At 51.0% G+C, this 17,868-nt stretch overlaps 7 protein-coding genes across 7 annotated transcripts; 3 read left to right on the forward strand and 4 right to left on the reverse strand.

Annotated features, from left to right (window-relative positions):
- Positions 1 to 497: 497 nt before the first annotated feature.
- N7529_007641 (uncharacterized protein) lies at positions 498 to 4,145 on the forward strand (the record flags this gene model as incomplete). Its single annotated transcript, XM_057243168.1, has 6 exons — positions 498 to 572; positions 624 to 654; positions 711 to 1,235; positions 1,468 to 3,435; positions 3,496 to 3,591; positions 3,646 to 4,145. The coding sequence occupies 6 exons, from the start codon at positions 498 to 500 to the stop codon at positions 4,143 to 4,145; spliced, it is 3,195 nt and encodes a 1,064-aa protein (XP_057094706.1).
- Positions 4,146 to 4,915: 770 nt separating this feature from the next.
- Positions 4,916 to 6,361, forward strand: N7529_007642 (H(+)-transporting V1 sector ATPase subunit C; the record flags this gene model as incomplete). The annotated part of the gene is made up of 5 exons (XM_057243169.1): positions 4,916 to 5,216; positions 5,285 to 5,379; positions 5,448 to 5,539; positions 5,600 to 6,092; positions 6,170 to 6,361. 5 exons carry the CDS (start codon positions 4,916 to 4,918, stop codon positions 6,359 to 6,361), a joined length of 1,173 nt encoding a protein of 390 aa, XP_057094707.1.
- A 342-nt stretch (positions 6,362 to 6,703) lies between these two features.
- Positions 6,704 to 7,392, reverse strand: N7529_007643 (adenylyl-sulfate kinase; the record flags this gene model as incomplete). Its single annotated transcript, XM_057243170.1, has 2 exons — positions 6,704 to 7,328; positions 7,385 to 7,392. The coding sequence occupies 2 exons, from the start codon at positions 7,390 to 7,392 to the stop codon at positions 6,704 to 6,706; spliced, it is 633 nt and encodes a 210-aa protein (XP_057094708.1).
- A 423-nt stretch (positions 7,393 to 7,815) lies between these two features.
- N7529_007644 (PaaI family thioesterase) lies at positions 7,816 to 8,765 on the reverse strand (the record flags this gene model as incomplete). The annotated part of the gene is made up of 2 exons (XM_057243171.1): positions 7,816 to 8,555; positions 8,630 to 8,765. 2 exons carry the CDS (start codon positions 8,763 to 8,765, stop codon positions 7,816 to 7,818), a joined length of 876 nt encoding a protein of 291 aa, XP_057094709.1.
- A 1,058-nt stretch (positions 8,766 to 9,823) lies between these two features.
- On the forward strand, positions 9,824 to 12,513 carry N7529_007645 (glycoside hydrolase family 92 protein; the record flags this gene model as incomplete). Its single annotated transcript, XM_057243172.1, has 4 exons — positions 9,824 to 9,938; positions 9,994 to 10,631; positions 10,681 to 11,693; positions 11,751 to 12,513. 4 exons carry the CDS (start codon positions 9,824 to 9,826, stop codon positions 12,511 to 12,513), a joined length of 2,529 nt encoding a protein of 842 aa, XP_057094710.1.
- A 479-nt stretch (positions 12,514 to 12,992) lies between these two features.
- On the reverse strand, positions 12,993 to 14,489 carry N7529_007646 (glycine decarboxylase subunit T; the record flags this gene model as incomplete). The annotated part of the gene is made up of 3 exons (XM_057243173.1): positions 12,993 to 13,387; positions 13,438 to 14,048; positions 14,110 to 14,489. 3 exons carry the CDS (start codon positions 14,487 to 14,489, stop codon positions 12,993 to 12,995), a joined length of 1,386 nt encoding a protein of 461 aa, XP_057094711.1.
- A 765-nt stretch (positions 14,490 to 15,254) lies between these two features.
- Positions 15,255 to 16,974, reverse strand: N7529_007647 (putative neutral amino acid permease; the record flags this gene model as incomplete). The annotated part of the gene is made up of 4 exons (XM_057243174.1): positions 15,255 to 15,335; positions 15,409 to 16,459; positions 16,519 to 16,661; positions 16,720 to 16,974. The coding sequence occupies 4 exons, from the start codon at positions 16,972 to 16,974 to the stop codon at positions 15,255 to 15,257; spliced, it is 1,530 nt and encodes a 509-aa protein (XP_057094712.1).
- Between the last annotated feature and the right edge of the window lie 894 nt (positions 16,975 to 17,868).

Consider the following 17,868-nt stretch of genomic DNA (forward strand, 5'->3'; position numbering starts at 1 on the left):
TCTGTAGCACCGGTTAGCAGTGCCAGGTATGTCGGAATATGTCCCCTGGTCCATAGTTAAGTCCCCATGGACCCACGCCTCATACATAGGTACCTACAGCAAGTAGGCACAACCCTGCTTGTTCTAGGTTCTAGGATTGGGTTCTGACCTGGAGAAAGACGTCTTACACTTAAATCTACTCTTAGATCACGTTTTTTGTTGACGCCGCATTAGTCTGCAGGTTCAGCCACCACTTGCCGTTCTTTCAGCCCCTGTCGCATCCCCCTCCAATCCCGCAGCCGACAACCTCGTTTCATTTGATCCCAAATTGCGCTCGATAAGACGCACGACCACAGAACCAATACGAAAGACGCATGTAACGTCAACGGGCATCCTCGTGCCGCGACCAAGAATCGCCCGTATTACACCGCTGTGTCCTGCGCCGTACTTGTACCTGAACAGCGTCGGTGAACGCCCACAGTCGACTTCTCGGTGCGCGATAGAGGAAATATTATACGATGGATAACCAAAGCTCCCATCCGGAGTCTCCTTACGAGCAGGAGGAGTCTTATCCTTGCAAAGGTTGTGGAGAGGTAGGTACAATGCGAAGTTACATGACAGGACCGGACTAACAAGTCGGGCAGACTCTCGAAGAAGGGAAAGCGTTTGAGCTTGGTAAGTCGGAGGAATGCGATGGTTTCCCTTTGCTCCGTGTCGCTAACCTCACGCAGCTGGAAACCGGTGGCATATCGATTGTTTCCGATGCAGCACTTGCAGCACTCTCCTTGACTCGGACGCACATCTCCTCCTGCTAGGCGATGGTTCCTTAATCTGTAGCAACTGCACCTACAGCTGCAGCTCCTGCAACACCAAAATTGAAGATTTGGCCATCCTAACAGGCGACCAAGCCTTTTGCGCTCAATGTTTCCGGTGCCGGAACTGCAAGAGGAAGATCGAGAACCTACGCTATGCGCGTACATCACAAGGAATATTCTGTATGGACTGTCATGAATCATTAATGGCAAGAAGGAGAAAACGGAAAGCTGGCGGCAGTAGTGGAAAGAAACCAGCAGGGCCTAATGTGAAACTGGATAAATCTTTACCGTCATTGCCTCCTCACCTTCTTGAGGAAGCCCAATCAACGGACGAAACGCCCAGTGAATATGCAGGGACGCCGGACTTGGGGCGTATGCCAGATACACCAGAGTTGGACGAAAGGCCAGAAAGCTCGACGTCTAACCAGCTCGCTGATACAGGTAAGCTTCCTCCTTCCCCCTACTCCAGTTTGCTTCTTGAATCCGGATCTTTCGTGTGTCTCAACGTGTCGGTGTGCGCATTGTTTGCATTGTAGGTCGCGGCTTTTGAGTAGTACTAGCTACACATTATTGTCGCGGCCTACACATCGTTCCCGGTTGGCTATATAGCCGTGATCTACATCAATGTTTTCATCAATCTTTGGGCTAGATCAGTTACTTACTTCCAACACAGATAACCTTATTCTCCCCTCCAGCACATACCGCAGCAGTCGTCAGTCAATGGCCCGTAATACTGACGCAGATGGCGGTGAATTGTTGATTCCTCTTGCCTTTGATCCCTCCGCTGAGGGTCGCTCCTCCCGTGGCCATTCCCAGACGCGGCAAGAACCTAGTCGCGATTACTTCAGTCAGGCTCGATCTGGTGAATCTTCCCACCGAGCATCGCGCGACGGCCGCGATTACTTGCAAGAGCCTCCTTCACGCACATCTTCAGAAAACCCTTCGCCTCATATTGCCTACCAAGAAAAGAATTGGGAACGTAACGAGCCCGGTTCGCCTGATAAGGCGCCCCATACCGGCGATTCATCCAAATTTGGAAAGGAAAGCTCTGCTCGCAGTTCCTCCGATATCCCTATCAGCTTCAGGGAAACCAACAACCTTTCTGGTGCTGCTAGTCCTGACAGTGGCAATTTCAAAGAACTGCACAGTGATACCAAGCGATCAATTCCGTTGGATAGTATTACCTCGGCTCCAGCTCGTCCTTCAAGCGAGCTTCATCGTCTTCACGAACACGGCTCTGTTGATTCGGGGCGCTCTCAACCCTCGGGTGTACCTAATTTGCCTAAGCGCGGCGATTCTCTCGAAGGCAGGCATCACCAAATCCCCAGGAAAGAAGTTGGAGCATCGCCTGCATCCTCGCAATACGGGGATTCTCCCATGCTGCGTAGCGACACCTTTGAACAGCCCTCGCAACCCGCCCCGTTGAAGACATCGAACCTTGATTCCCTCCCACTTGACGGCCCCGCCTCGCCATCCTTGTTACGGTATAACAGCGGAGGTGACTTCTCGATGGACGAGGAGTTGTCTCGAATCATTGAGGGCGAAGATATCGTTGGTCAAAGCAACGACTCTTTCTTGAGGCGCGTCTCCAACTCTGTCCGTCATGGCCGAAGCTTCAGCGAGAAAAGTGTGCGGATGGGCAAAGATGGGAAGAATCCAAGGTCCCCAAGAAGCGGAAGTATAGCCGGAACAGATGTCGGTAGCCCGATCGTCGGGTCGCAAAGCGAGGAAATCTCCTGGCTTCGAAATGAGCTCCGCAAAGAGCGTGAACGAGTTGCAGAATTGGAAGCTGCTGCTCGCGCCACGGCAGATGTCAAGCAGGTCAATACTGAACTTTCCGAGAAGCGGTCGACGATGGTTGTTTTGGATGCCCAGCGCGAAATCGTTTTGCGTGAGCTCACGGTACTCACTGACCATATGGAAGCTGAGAAGCGAGGTAAAAATAACGGCCCTTTGGATCTCGGAAAGCTTTCAAATCATGTGCTGCGCGAGCTTGCAGAGTCCATTCAAAAACTCAAGGAGTCCTACGCTCCGCAAATTGAGAGCCTGATTCAGAAGCGAAATGATCTTTCAGAACAATTGGAAGAGATGAACAGCAAGAAAGAGAAGAGCTTCCAAGAATTCGAGCAACTTTCAGCGAAAAACGCACAACTTGCTGAGTTGAACAATCAACTGGTTCACCAAATTCAGGAACTCTATAAAGCCACAGAAGGTCATCAACCACGATCAACTGGTCTCGGTATCTCTCACAACAAAGAAAGATCAACCACTTCTGTTGAAATTATGAAGCCTTACAATGAGCTCCAGTCGTCGGGTTCGGCTGCTCACATCGCAGATGAGTCCGGCCCTGCTACTGCTACTGTTGTTCCCGGTCCCCAAGTTGTCAGCATTCGCAAGGGTCAGCCTCGCAAGTTCAACTGGAAGAAGGGTGGCCAGAATGTCGCCAAGGGTGTCAAGGGCCTCAGAACGTTAATGGGTGAACAGGGCGATAACGGCGGTCTACCACGTTCCCAAACTCAGGACCCTAGTCGCCAAGGCTTTGGTTTCTTCGGAAACCAAAAAAGCAAACAGGGTGGAAAGATGTCACAAGCCGACAGCGTGCCTGTGTTGGCCGAAGCAGCACCCGCCTCTGGTGGTGATGGTACGTGCCTGACCTTCTCCTTTGAAGTGATATGAAACTCAGTCAGCTAACTCTCACTAGTTCTTTTCGGTACTGATCTTGAACTTCGCATGGAGCATGAAAAGAGCATCATCCCTTTCATTGTTACGCGGTGTATCCAAGAGGTTGAACTGCGAGGTACGTTCTGGTCGCCAAGTTCTCTGAGTTTTCTACTTACTAACAAACAAATAGGCATTGACATGGAAGGCATTTATCGCAAGTCCGGTGCTGCTTCCGTTATCCAGACCATACGTGAAGGCTTTGAGAATAATCCGTTCGAATTCGATATCTCTGATCCTGATCTCGATATCCATGCGGTCACATCTACTCTGAAACAGTACTTCCGAAAGCTGCCTAACCCTCTTATCACCTATGAAGTTTACGAACTAGTCATCGACTCTGGTGAAGTTAACCCCGTCTCGGCGCGAATTGAGCTTCTGCAGAAGAGCTTGCTCGAGCTGCCTCCAGTTCACCGAGATGTCCTTGAGTTCCTCATCTTCCATCTCAGACGTGTGGTCGAACGCCACACTGAAAATTTGATGACCTTCCAGAATGTGGCGGTGGTCTTTGCCCCGACAATCATGCGACCTGAAAGCCTCGCACGTGAGATGACCGATGTCCAGAAGAAGAATGATGTCCTCAAGTTCCTGGTGGAGAACTGTCACGAGGTTTTCATGGGCATGCAGAGCTAAATCTGAACCTATTCCTCTTCGCAGGTCTCTTTGTTCATTCCAACCCGTCCCAATTCCTTCAGTATTCATACGCATCCCGCCCTTGATGTGCAATGTCAGAACGTGCGTTGTTCTTTCCCCAGTCCTTCCTGCTTCCTGACATTCTGCCTACTTGTTCCTCCAGCTTTCTTGTTTGTACAGATACCACTTGCTCATATTCCCCTCCTTTCCCTCCCATACTTGTGTCAATCAGCTTTGCATGCTTGATACAAATACCCTGTTTTGTTTTACTTCTTTACGTATTTTATTTATGTTCAACTTCCAAACTTTTCGCCGGTTCGAAGCTAGTCAAACCCCGGGCCTCGTTGCCATTGGATTTAACCTCGTTGGCTATTTTGGGTATCAAAATTCTTTGGGTGGTTTCTTGTCCCTTTTCAGGCATGTTGGTGTTTGTTTTGTTCTCGACTCTGAGCGAGCATTGGATCAAGCGTTTTGCATCTCAATACAGCAGTCCAATTGAAATGCGGTAGTAAATGAGATTTTATACTCGGTCTTTTTAGCAAATCCCCGTAAGATTCTAAGATTTTTTCCATTAACAAATTTCCGAGTGTCATAAATGTTGACTATGTACATTGTCGTTGGTTATAGCAGTCAATACTTGTAGCCAGGTGGTCCAAGCACCCACCGCCTACGACATCGACTAGGCCACCCGAGCTCCAACAACCCACCCCGAAACGCTCCCAAGCCTCGTCGAGGCCCCTCATTTCCGTGTCCTCAAATACCTAATCACAATGTCGAAACCAAGCAACTACATTCTCCTCTCCCTCCCCACCTCTATCGTTCCCTCGCATCACCGCGACGACGCCCTCCAAGCAGTCTCGGCCACGGTCTCCCCGGACAATGGCTCCGCCACCTCGTTCCCAATCCCGGAGTTCAAGATCGGCACGCTAGATGCCCTCGTCCAGCAAGCAGATGAGCTAGCCAAGCTTGAGGCGTCCTGCCAGGGCGTGGTGGCGAAGGTCGGCGACGCCCTGAAGAATATCCTCGAGGGTGACGAGTCGCAGATCGAGCAGATGAAGGTCGTCAATGATAGTATGTCTATGTGCTGGATTTGATCAGGGACAGAGTCCCTCGAAAATGGTTCTGACTGGCTACTACAGAACCCGTCGACCAGTACCTGCGTACTTTCCAATGGAATAAAGTCAAGTACAGGGCCGATAAGTCCTTGGCGGAGCTGATTGACTTGCTGCAGAAGGTCTGAGCCCGCGCATTCGCATCCTGAGAGGAAATGCTAGTGCGGCGCTAATGCGAATGTCTATCTAGGAAGCCGCCAGTATTGACAGCGACATTCGATACAAGTACTCCCAATATAACCAGGTCAAGAACACGCTGTCCACGCTGCAGCGGAAGCAAACGTACGTGCAATGCGGCAGACCATGCAATCCACCAGAACTGAACTAACGGCTTTTGCACAGCGGAAACCTGTCAACGAAGTCCCTCGCCTCCGTCATCGACCCCAAATCCATCATCCAGGACTCGGAATACATCGAAACCCATCTCATCGCCGTCCCCGCACAGCTAGTAAAAGACTTCCTTAAGACCTATGAAACTGTCGCGCCGATGGTTGTCCCCCGGTCCGCGCAGCTGGTCGCTTCCGATAGCGAGTTCACGCTGTACGCCGTGACCTCGTTCAAGAAGCACAGCGTAGAGTTCGTGCATAAGTGCCGCGAGCAGAAGTGGATCCCGCGCGACTTTAAGTATGTCGAGGGCGGGAAGGAGGAGGAGCGCAAGGAGGTCGAGCGCGTTGGCGGCGACGAGCGCAAGCTGTGGGGTGAGACGTTGCGACTTGGTCGCACTGCTTGGAGTGAGGCTGTTATGATCTGGGTTCATATCCTGGTCTTGCGGGTGTTTGTGGAGACGGTCCTGCGGTATGGGCTGCCGCTGGACTTTGTCTGCGCGTTGGTCAGGGTAAGTTTTGTGTTGTTGCTGTTTCTGTTGCTATTCATCGGTGGTTTGGGATTGACGCACTTGCTGACTCGTTCTAGACCCAAACTTCTAAGCAGGCGGACCGCGCTAAGCAGAACCTTGAGAACAAGTACTCGTACTTGGCGGGTAATGCCTTTGGCCGAGACAAGAAGGGTCGCATGCAGCGCGATGATCCCGGTGAGATGCATGCCACTGGTGAGGGCGGCGCCGAGTACACGCCGTATGTGTTTTATGAATTCGAGTTCAACTGAGGCGGCTGGTTTGGGCCAATTTTGCTACAATTACAAAGGTTTCGAGAAGATGCTGCGTACATATACCATCTCGGTACATCGAGCACAAACTAGCATTGGATATGTTTTTTACTTCATATATTTCTATTCAGCAAGCATTAACACCCGAGTACCTATGCGGCTACTTCTACAACCCTTGACTCAAAAAGCATAAACATCAAAGCGATCTAATTGTCCACACAGTATGTACAGCAAGGTGGGAGGGGAATCAAGCAACAAACACCGTATCTAATCTGCTGTACAGGATTCTTTTGTATGAAAAGCAGGCATAGATACAATCATGAAAGTTCAAACATCCATAGCTTACTGCTTAGCGGGGAGGTAGCCCTTGGAGTCCAAGTACTCAATGATCTGCTTAACAGCATCGGCAACGGGCAGATCGACGTTCTTAATGTGAACCTCGGGGTTGGCAGGAGCCTCATAAGGAGCCGAAATACCAGTGAACTCCTTAATGACACCCTCACGAGCCTTCTTGTAGAGACCCTTAGGATCGCGCTGCTCAGCCACCTCAACAGGCACATCGATGTAGACCTCAACGAAAGGCAAACCGGTCTCCTCACCAGGCGTAGGCACCTCGTGCAGCTGGCGTGCGCTATCACGGTCCTTCTGGTAGGGCGAGATGAACGAGGTGATGGCGATAGAGTTAGAGTCGGCAAATAGCTTGGACACCTCACCGATGCGGCGGATGTTCTCGTTGCGGTCGGCCTCGCTGAAACCCAGGTTCTTGTTCAGTCCGAACCGGATGTTGTCGCCGTCCAGGCGGTAGGCGTGCACGCCGCGGTCCCGCACGAGCTGGTGCTCCAGTTCGACAGCAATGGTTGACTTGCCGGAGGCGGAGAGGCCGGTGAGCCAAATGGTTAGGCCTTGCTGCTTGCGCAGTGTGGTGCGCTCGGCGCGGGTCAGGGCGCTGGCGTGGAAAGTGATGTTGCTGGTTGCGGGGTTAGTCAATTGGTTTGCATGGGATTGTTAGCTGGTTTTACTCACGTAGACATTTTTGGGGTATGTGTGTAGTATGCAATGGAGAGAGAAGGAAAGAAAGTTGAAATATGGAGGGGCACTTGAAACTGGGCCGCGTCACAGCGATATCGCCGATCGCGGGTTGCGGTTGCGCAATTCCTTGGCGTTCACTTTATTTTCTTTCGATTTCATACTTGATTGCTTCTTGATCACTTCTAGATGCTCTTGATGCTCTTGATGCTCTTTATACAAGTAACGAGTTTTATAATATCATATATAATGCACACTTGCTATCTAATTTATTAACTCAATTCTAGTATGAAATCTATTTACAAAAATTATAGTATTTGCCACCAGGAACCCGAACCAAATGAACATTTGAAGATATTTCAATTGGCCACTTTGGTAAGAGCCTTAAACGCCTGTATCAATTAGCAAGGTCAATGGGTAAAGAGGGTTCAACATGAACTTACAGCAGCTTGTCTAGGCTCAATGAACAGAGCGGTCGCCTCAACCAAGACAACGGGCTCCTTATCATCCATCGGGAAAGTCTCAATGCGAGCCTGTACCCACGCCTTACGACCCTCGACCTTGACAGTCTCAGCCCGTAGAGCAACGTACTGGTCCGCCATCGCAGGAGCCCGATAATCAATGTTCAGGTTCGCCGTAACAGCAACCTTATTAGGCAGCGCGGGGAAGCAGCAACGCGCCATGCCCTCGTCCAACAACGTAGCCAGCAGACCACCGTGCACAATCCCCGGGTGCCCGCAGACATCAGAGCCAAGGTACATAAGCGACACCATGCTCTTGCCGTCAGCCTCGCTGAATACGTACGGCGGCACGACGATCTTCCCCGGCCCGGTCAGCGTGCCGGCCGTCAGGCTGCGCTCGCGCATGACTTCGGGGATCTTGAGGTGTGGGCGCGCTTCGGTGAATAAGGGATTGGCGCGGAGGGCCTCTGCTTCCGGGTGTGTGCGAATATTGTGGTCGATCTCCGCGATCACGGAGTCGGTGGGCACGAAGGCCGTCAGGGTCTCTTCATCTGTGGGGACTTGATTTTCCATAATTTCTGCGAGGGTGAGGCCGGTTTTGACGAGAAATCCTGCGTTGAAGCTGAAGAAGGCGATTGCGCTGAATCCTATGAAGCGGCGAATAAGAGAGCGCTTGGGAGGTGGAGGCGGTGCGGATTCACTTGTTTCTATGACGGGCGGCGCGTTAGATTTGGGATTCTGTGTGGTTCCGAGTGTAGATCTAAATTGGTGTATAGCTTACCAGCGAAGTACGTCTTATATTGAGGTCTCTTCGGGGTACCGGAGAATGATCGGTATGTTGGGCGCTGGAGTCGGGCAGAGGGTGTTGTGCGGGAGTTTAAAGAAAGAAAAGAAGACTTGGAAAATGTTCGGAACATGATAAATCCAAGAAAGAAATGAAAAAAGTATAACGAGTGGATATGAGCGTAAACCGCGAGTTCTAGAATTGCCCAGGTGAGCCAGAAGGCGAAATGTTGAGAGAAGAGGTTTTTACCTCGGCATCTTCACTTTTCCAAGCAAAACCTGGGTTTTTATGTTCACAATTCATAACTTTTCTTCTTCTTTACAGTTTGTATTTATTTTGTTGAGTATTTGGCTCCAAATGATTGATCATTGATCGTCTATTGTTCTTACATTATGAGAATTGCCATCTATTTTATGCACTCTGGGAGGGTCTCGCATCCAAGTACGTAGACTGCCCCGAAGCCCGGTTTCACCAAGAAGTCTCCATAAAAGGATGTATTAATAGATGTAAATAATCTGTTGGGATCTTGGAAATTGACAATTGAGTCATATCTTATACAATTCTCGGAAAATCAAAGAGAAGTTTCGATGTATCAATCTGCCCCTGTAGTAGATCTAGTCCTCGAGGTCTTGGTCTCTTACCTATATGTATATAGGTTTCTGTTTGTTCTCCTGTTCTTTTAGGCTGCCTTGTCCCATATCGTCTGGTATTATCAAGTTAAAAGAAACATGTCTTGCTGATGCCCGAGTTGTTCATATATAATGCGCATAGGTAAAGCCATAAGTCCAGAGTCCAAGGTGATCAGGTCCAATTTTATTGTACGTAGTCCCAAAAATGGTACAATACTTGTAGTACATCAACTTCAAATCTAACGCAGAATGTCATAGCGTGCATTTTGAACAACTTCAAAATATAAAAATAACAAGTCTCAGCTCATGTCCTCTAAGGCTGCGCAGATCTGAATTTGTCATGGGCGGTTTTTCAACTCCTGGACCAATTAGAACTTTCCCTATTCGAGATTCTCAATGAAACCATCTTAAAACATACATACATATGTATGTATGGACTGAGAATAAAATGAAAATGCAAAGCGTTGGCCAGACAGGGGCACATGCCAGGCAGGCGCGGAGGCAGGGATGAAGGTATTTAAGCCTTCGACGCGCCTGTCACTTACCCTCATCGATCTCGACAATGCAGAAATCACTGCTGATCCTTTTGACTAGCCATGTGCTAGTCAATGCTGCACCTCCGGAGCATTACGATGTTCTTCAATACATCAATCCCTTGATTGGCAGCGCGAACGGAGGTACGCCAACGCAACATCTGACTCAAATCTTCAGTGGATAACGGCAACTCTACAGGAAATGTCTTCCCTGGTGCATCATTGCCATATGGCATGGCCAAGGCCGTGGCCGACACAGATTCAGACAGTAACCAAGGAGGCTTCACCTCTGAAGGCGGCAACATCACCGGTTTCTCCAGCATGCACGACTCTGGCACTGGAGGCAGCCCCTCGCTGGGTAATTTCCCTCTTTTTCCCTACGCGAAATGCGCCGGGGACGATGTGAATGGCTGCGTCTATCCGAAAAACCAGCGGAAGACAAAGTACAAGCCCGAGTCGGTCCAGGCACACCCGGGGTACTTTGCCATCGAGCTGGCGTCTGGAGTCCGTGTTGATATGACCACTGCGCACCATACGTCTCTGTTCCGCTTTCAGTTCCCCAAGGATAGCAGCCCGTTGGTTTTACTGGATCTCACCGATTTGTCCAACTCCCGACAGGACAATGCTACAATCTCGGTGGATGAGAAGACGGGTCGTATGTCTGGTGATGCACGGTTCGCTCCCAGCTTTGGATCTGGGACTTATAACTTGCATTTTTGTGTTGACTTCAAGAGTCCCGCACCTAAACGGGACAGTGGGATCTTTGTCAATTCCCGTGCCAGTACTGATGTCCACGATTTGAAGATCTCGCGGAGTATCAATGGCTATCCGCTTCCAGTGAGCCAAAGTTAATTGTCTTCTTGGAACTATGGCTAATCGCAGATAGGGCGGCGGGTTTGTTCGCTTCAAGTCTGCGCCTGACAATACGGTCCTGGCCCGAGTTGGTGTCAGCTTTATGGGCACCAAGCAGGCTTGTGCTCATGCTGAAGCCGAGATTCCGAATTTCGACTTCGCTGCGACCCATCAAACAGCTGTCGATCAATGGACCGAGAAGATGCGTCCAATTAGAGTATCTCGAGCGAACATCAGTGAATCTGTACTTTCCAACTTTTACAGTGGGATCTACAGAACTATGATCAACCCCCAGAATTACACTGGCGAGAATCCACTCTGGCAAAGCAGCGAGCCTTACTTTGATTCCTTCTATTGCCTTTGGGATTCTTTCCGCTCCCAGATTCCATTCCTCACGATCTTTGATCCGAGGTCCGTGACACAGATGGTCCGATCACTCATTGATACACAGCGTCATCTAGGCTGGCTTCCAGACTGCCGCATGTCTCTCTGTAAAGGGTTCACACAGGGTGGCTCAAACGCCGATAACGTCCTGGCAGATGTTTACCTCAAAGGTCTTGAAGGTGGCATCGACTGGGATGCTGGATATGCAGCCGTTCAGAAAGATGCCGAAGAGGAACCATATGACTGGTCTAACGAAGGCCGTGGTGGTCTACGCAGCTGGAAGAATCTTCACTACATTCCCGTCGAAGATTTCGACTATGATGGATTTGGCACCATGACCCGCAGCATCTCACGCACGCTCGAATATTCATACAACGACTTTGTCATTTCCCAGATGGCCCGCGCCATGAACAAGACAGCAGATGCAGAACGGTATGAGAAACGATCACGGAATTGGCGAAATCTCTTCAAGAAAGATCAGACCTCATTCTGGAGAGGCACAGACACGGGCTTCACCGGCTTCTTCCAGCCAAAATACTTAAACAAAACATGGGGATACCAGGACCCGCTCACATGCTCGAATATCGACAACACCGGCCACGCATGCTCACTTCAAAACACCGCCGGCGAGACCTTTGAATCCAGCATCTGGGAGTACCAATTGTAAGACCCCTCTATATTCCCATCCAAACCAACGAACCCTTCTAACACTCCATCTAGTTTCGTCCCCCACGACATGTCAACCCTAATAAAGCTCCTAGGCGGACCGAACAACTTCGTCCGCCGCCTCGACTTCCTCCACGACAACAACATAACCTACATTGGCAACGAGCCCGCCTTCCTAACGGTCTTCCAATACCACTACGCCGGCCGCCCAGGCAAATCCTCATCCCGCGTCCGCACCTACATCCCCGACTACTTCTCGCCCACACCAGCAGGACTCCCAGGTAACGATGACAGCGGCGCAATGGGCTCTTTCGTCGCAATGGCAATGATGGGTTTATTTCCCAACCCGGGACAGGACGTGTACCTGCTCACCGTGCCGTTCTTCGAGACCGTAAGCATTGTCTCCCCGCTGACGGGGAAAACGGCAACCCTGCGCGTCGTCAACTGGTCCGAGTACAATGCTGCGAATGTGAGCGGTGCTGCGGCTGGGGGGAACGGGTTCATTCAATCTGCTACGTTGGATGGGAAGCCGTACACGCGCAATTGGGTCGGGCATGACTTCTTCAAGGAGGGGCGGGAGTTGGTTCTTGTTCTTGGGAAGGAGGAGGGTAGTTGGGGCACTAGGCCTGAGGACTTGCCGCCTTCTCTTGCTCCAGAGTCTGCGTTGCATGCTGATGTTGATTCTGTTGCTGTTCGTGAGCGTAGGTGGGATAGTGTCCTTGAGGACGGGCAGTTTGAAGGCCTTGTTCACAAGCGTGCTCTGCATCTTGGTCGTCATATCCATGGGGCTGGGGATAGCCACTCCGGTAAGGGCTAATGCTGAGTTGAGAGGAATTGGGGTTTGTTGCTTTGGAGGTTGACTGCATTCGCTTCTTAATCTGCATTATATACTTATCCTTAGCATTACTGGTATAATTCATGCATTTTTGAAACTCGTTGATTTGCACCTAGTTACTTCTTGAGCTTAAGCCTTGTAGCCGGGTGATGGTACGTTCGTCCAGTAGCATTGTATGGAAATGCGAAATATATATTTGTGAAACCGCTCATGAGCTAAGAGATCCATCGATACAACTCAATAATGACAGCTCTACACATGAGTCAATCACTAAGAGCATAAAGGTACAAAGAAAATATATAAATCTTTTGGTAATAAACCTATCTCGTAAAATCGGAAGCATATATACAATGGCAATGAAAAAAGTCACAACGCTAGTCTTTCACACGACATCTCATTTCGGAGAATCCAAAATAGAACACAGAAACCCAAGCAAGGAGCCAAGGAGAAAGCCCCGTTCTCTACTGAGGACGGTGGAACTTGCTCTCAATCCAAGGCATACCACCAACAGTAGCCTTACGAATCTTGTTGCGGACCTTGACACCAAGCTCAGTGCCCTTCTTATGCAGGCCCTGCTTGACATACGCCATAGCGATGTTGGCACCACCCAGGGAAGGACTAGGCAGACCGGAGGTAACAATGCCGACGTCAATGGGGTTTGCGGGGTCCGAGATATCAACGACAATAGCACCCTCACGAGCAGGCGGGCCCTTCTCAACGCTCAGCCCGACACGGCGCTGAGGAATCGTCTTAGGGCTAGCAAGCTGGGCGAGGATAGTCGATGCGCCGTTGAATGTAGCCGCCGCGTCGCGGCGGTCCCGGCCAACGACCCAGCCCAGTGCAGCGGCGGGGGAGTCTGCGCCGTGGAGATGTCGTGGCCGTAAAGACACATGCCGGCTTCGAGACGGAGTGAGTCGCGGGCTGCGAGGCCGGCGAGCCGGCTCTTGCTGCTGTCTGCTAGGAGCAGGTCGGTGACTTGCTGGGGGAGGTTAGGGGCTCCGGCGGTGGGGATGGAGATCTCGAAGCCGTCTTCACCGGTGTAGCCTGTGCGGGAGATGAGGAGGGGGTGGGCGGTTGCGGTGCCGTCGGGGAGCGTCAGGTACAGCTCGCGGCAGTTGCCGAAGTAGAGGGTGCTCAGGTCTGTTTCGGCGGCGGGGGTGTTGGCGGTGTTGATGAGGGGTTGGAGGACAGAGGCGGCGAGGGGGCCTTGCAGCGCGACCAGCGCGCGGTCAGAAAGGATGTCCCACTTGATGCTGGCGGCACCGTGCTTAGAGCGGTAGGCGTCGATCTCGGCGGTCAGAAAAGCGAGATCCTCGGCGCGGCGGCCGGCGTTGGTTACGAAGTAGAAGGTGTCTTCGGTGCGGCGGGTGATCACGCAATCGTCGACCATGCCGCCGGTGCCTTCTTCTAGCAGGCAGGAGAGGGTGGATGTGTTCGGGGCGAGCTTGTCAATTGAGGAAGGAGTCACCTTCTTCAGCAGTTCGGCGGCGCCAGGACCGCTAAGGTGGTGCTGGACCCTAACAGACAGACTTGGTTAGCCATTGCGGGGAGTTTGAAGCTCAGAGATGATCGACTTACATATGGCTGACGTCGAAAAGACTGGCCTTCTCGCGCGTCCACATGTGGCTCTCCACATGGCTCATGTCGGCGTATACAAGCGGCATGTCGAACCCGGCGAAGGGGACCATCTTCGCCCCGCGCTCCACGTGCAAATCATACAACTGCGTTTTGCTGAGAGGTTCGCTCGAGCTGGAGGCAAACCGCACGGCCTGAGGAGTAGCTGCGATTGCCAATGGTGCATTGGATCTCAATGAGCGGGAGGCAGTTGGACGCACGGCCGCGGAGGAGAGCTCGCGCCGAAGCAGAGTGGAGCCGATAGAAGCGCGGGGAGCATGAAAGGCGGCGGCCCTCGCAGCGGCAAGGTCAACACCTCGTGTGAGAATACGTACGCTGGACATGGTGAGTCGATGCTGGAGGAATCAATTGACAAAAGTAAAAAGAGAAGAGAGAAGGAAATGGGCCATAAGAAGTCACCAATCCACCGTCGGGGAACGTACTGCGGGAAAGTCACGTGGTGATAGGCGATCGGAGAGCAGCTGGTTGCCCGATTGGGAAACACTGCAGGTTGCCGGGAATATGATCTACAACTTGGCTTCAATGGATATTTAGTTAGTCGTGTTCAACTTCTTTGTGAATGGAATGACATAACTTAACGTGCCTTGTTGCGGTATTCCTGTAACAGTCGTCACAAATAAGAGTATGAGACATGAGCGTCTACAATGGACAGAAGAGTATGTTCGGTCGACCAAAAGCCTATCGGCCATTACCGCGGTGATTCCAAATAACAATTGGACAGCCCAGGGCAGCTTCTAAAGCGGTCGCCTACATTCAATTGGACGCGGCGTCTTCTGCAAAGAATGCAGGGATAAAGATATACATATATAAGAAACCACCCCCCCAACCCCCCCCCCCTCTCCAAACTATACAGAGCATTGAGAGCCAAGCGATGAAATGTCACAAAACATCACCGGAACAAGTCCCAAAAGCAAAAATTTTAAAAATATCCCAAGGAGGTATGCATCAACAATAACCCGTCACTTGGTCGAACTCGGTCATCACAGTCATAAAGTCCCCGAAGCCATAGGCCAGGCAATCGGAAACAACGTGCAGGTATCCAAATGCAGAATGAAGATATAATTAACAAGTCCCCGCCCCGCGGGTATTTACAGAGCATTACTGGCGCAGGTGAAAACGCCACCGACGGTGCCCTCGCGGTAGCTGGTTACCACGGCCATCACGGAAGCCTAGAAGGGTGTCAGAAGAATGATTCAGGCTAGAAAAAGACTTGATGCAGCAAGTCGGAGAGTGAGCACTTACGTATGTACCAGGGCCCAAGAAGAAGAAACCAACAATGATCAAGAAAACGTTGAAGATGAACCCGAGCCATCCGCGGATGCCACGAACCATAAAGAACCGGGGTCCGTGGTCTGCAGCCCGCATGCGAATATAAGCCGTTCCCCAGAAGATGAAGCCGAAGAAGGAATCGAATAGGGAGCTCATAATGGACAACAGATCGGAGAAGAAGGGGATGACCTCGGCGATGATCCAAGCTGCGATCCACAGCGCCGCAAGGATGGCAGCCCATGAAGCCCAGCCAACAACGGTGTTGTTGCCCTTGTGGCGGGTGTCATCGAACAGGCGGAAGAAGACGAAGCGCGCGGAGACGGAGGCGTATAGCACGCCCAGGAAGATGATTGTTGGGATCATGAAGGAAAATGAGACCTTCTTGTACAGATCGTCGCCGATGGAGCCGAACGCCGGAGCAACCATGTACTGGTTGCCGACGTAATTGTAAGTGATGGCGCCGACGAGACTGAAGACGATGATCTCGGCGATTGTCACGGCTGTCACGGACTTCCAGAAGTCGCGCGGCTCTTTCATCTCGGCGATGAAGCTGGGGAGCGTGATCTGGCCGATGAAGGTGTAGCTGATGTTCAGGAATGCGTTCATGCCCTGTACGAATGTGGTGCCCTTCGCTGGGACGGCGAGGACGATGGGATTGCCCTTGGCTGCGGTGTATCCGGCGGGGTGATCTTCGATGCCGGCGAAGACACAGGCCAGGATGACGGAGACGAAGGTGAAGAACGCGGAGAGGGTAGCTACTTTGGACAAAGTGCTGAATGTGCGCGGTAGTGAGAAGAAGAATGAGATGATGGCCACGATGGCGGAAAATGCAACTGTGCACACTGCGCCGCCCGACATCGTGTTCAGGTACTCGGCGCCGACTACGCAGTGCAGGCCTTGGATGAAGGTGTTGTTCAAAAGGAACATGACTGCTGTGGCCCACCATGCAATCTTGGAGTCCCAAAACAGGTATTGGCCAATGTCGCAAACATCACGGACTTCTGGGTGTCGCAGACAGAATCTCCTGTATAGATATTAGCACTATGTCACATATTTATGAGCAAGAACGGATTGAATCCGTACCAGGTGATCAGCGAAGTGTACAGCACGATACCGGCGATCACCACGGTCAGTATCAAACCAGGAACAAGGCCTAGAATTGAGTACGACCAAGGGAAGGACATAATGGCCAAGCAGATGTACTCGGAGAAAAGCAATGCGGCAGTCTAAAAAAACCGTTAGTACGTTAATGCATATTTTGTCATGGATCCAGCCCACACGCACCTTTTGCCAACTACACGTGCGATATTTGATTGTGTTCTCCGATTCCATGTCAATCTGGCGACCAACGCTCTCTGTCGTTGAGGAGCCATCGATGGCGGTAATATCATTTCGCGAGCCATTGCGGCCCTGACCCTCGACATCGAAGTCCTTCAGCTTGGGATCGTGTTCGGACTTGTCTGAGAGATCGGGGGAGGCATCGATATTCCGATCGTGATCCCAGCCGACGGGTCTTGTTGATTCATTCAACCCAGCCATGATTTGAGAGAGCGGACGAATCGTACTCGTGGGGTAACTCGGTGGAGTTGAGGGAGTTGGCGAAGATCTGCGGATGCATGTAATGCTCTAAGTATTCTGTATATTGTACTGGACAGATTGTGAGCGGAGTCTTCTTTTTTGTTGACATATGCGCCGATCATTTACCTTCAAGATCAGACTTTTAATGAATAATGCGTTGAGAGAAGAAGCAACACAAGAGGTGGACGGATTAGGGCAAATGCGGGTATGGAGTACTTTGACGTAGTATTCCCTAAATAGGAACAATCGCAATCCCAAACTCGAATGAGAGGAAGATGTTACAAAGGAAGAGAGAGAGAAGACTAGGAACTAGCTCAGACTGAAAAGAAAGAGGAAAAAAAGGGCCAAGAGAGGTAGCTATAGCATAAGACAAATGTTGTACAATTAAATTGGTATGGAGAGCCCATACCCACTTGAATTCAAACCGGAAAAAGAAATGAGAAAAAAAAAAAAAAAAACTTTTGATCGAGACAAGGCAACAAGACGCAACAAGACGCAATGACGTGATGGAGAAGGAATCTCCGGGGGCCGCAATTGGAGGCGCAAGCCACGGCTTGAAGTCAAGATGTGCCAAGGGACATTCAAGAGGGACTTCCCTGAATGGCAGCTGGATCCAGTCTGGAGTACTAGTCCATAATAGGCGATAATCCCATATCTTGTTCTTTTCATTGACGGGCATTCCGAACCCGATTTTCGAATTTTCGAATTTTTCGAATTGTCAAATCGATTCTTCAACCACTGCTAGAGTAAGGGGGGCTGCGCACGCGGTCGACAAGAGTCCAAGGATGATTGGAGCTTCCGTGCACAAACCCACCCAGCAAAGTCGGTTGCGCCCGCATATCATATCATCTCCGT

Source organism: Penicillium soppii (genome assembly GCF_028829465.1).
Source record: "Penicillium soppii strain IBT 18220 chromosome Unknown utg000006l, whole genome shotgun sequence".
NCBI classification, from domain to species: Eukaryota; Fungi; Ascomycota; class Eurotiomycetes; order Eurotiales; family Aspergillaceae; genus Penicillium; species Penicillium soppii.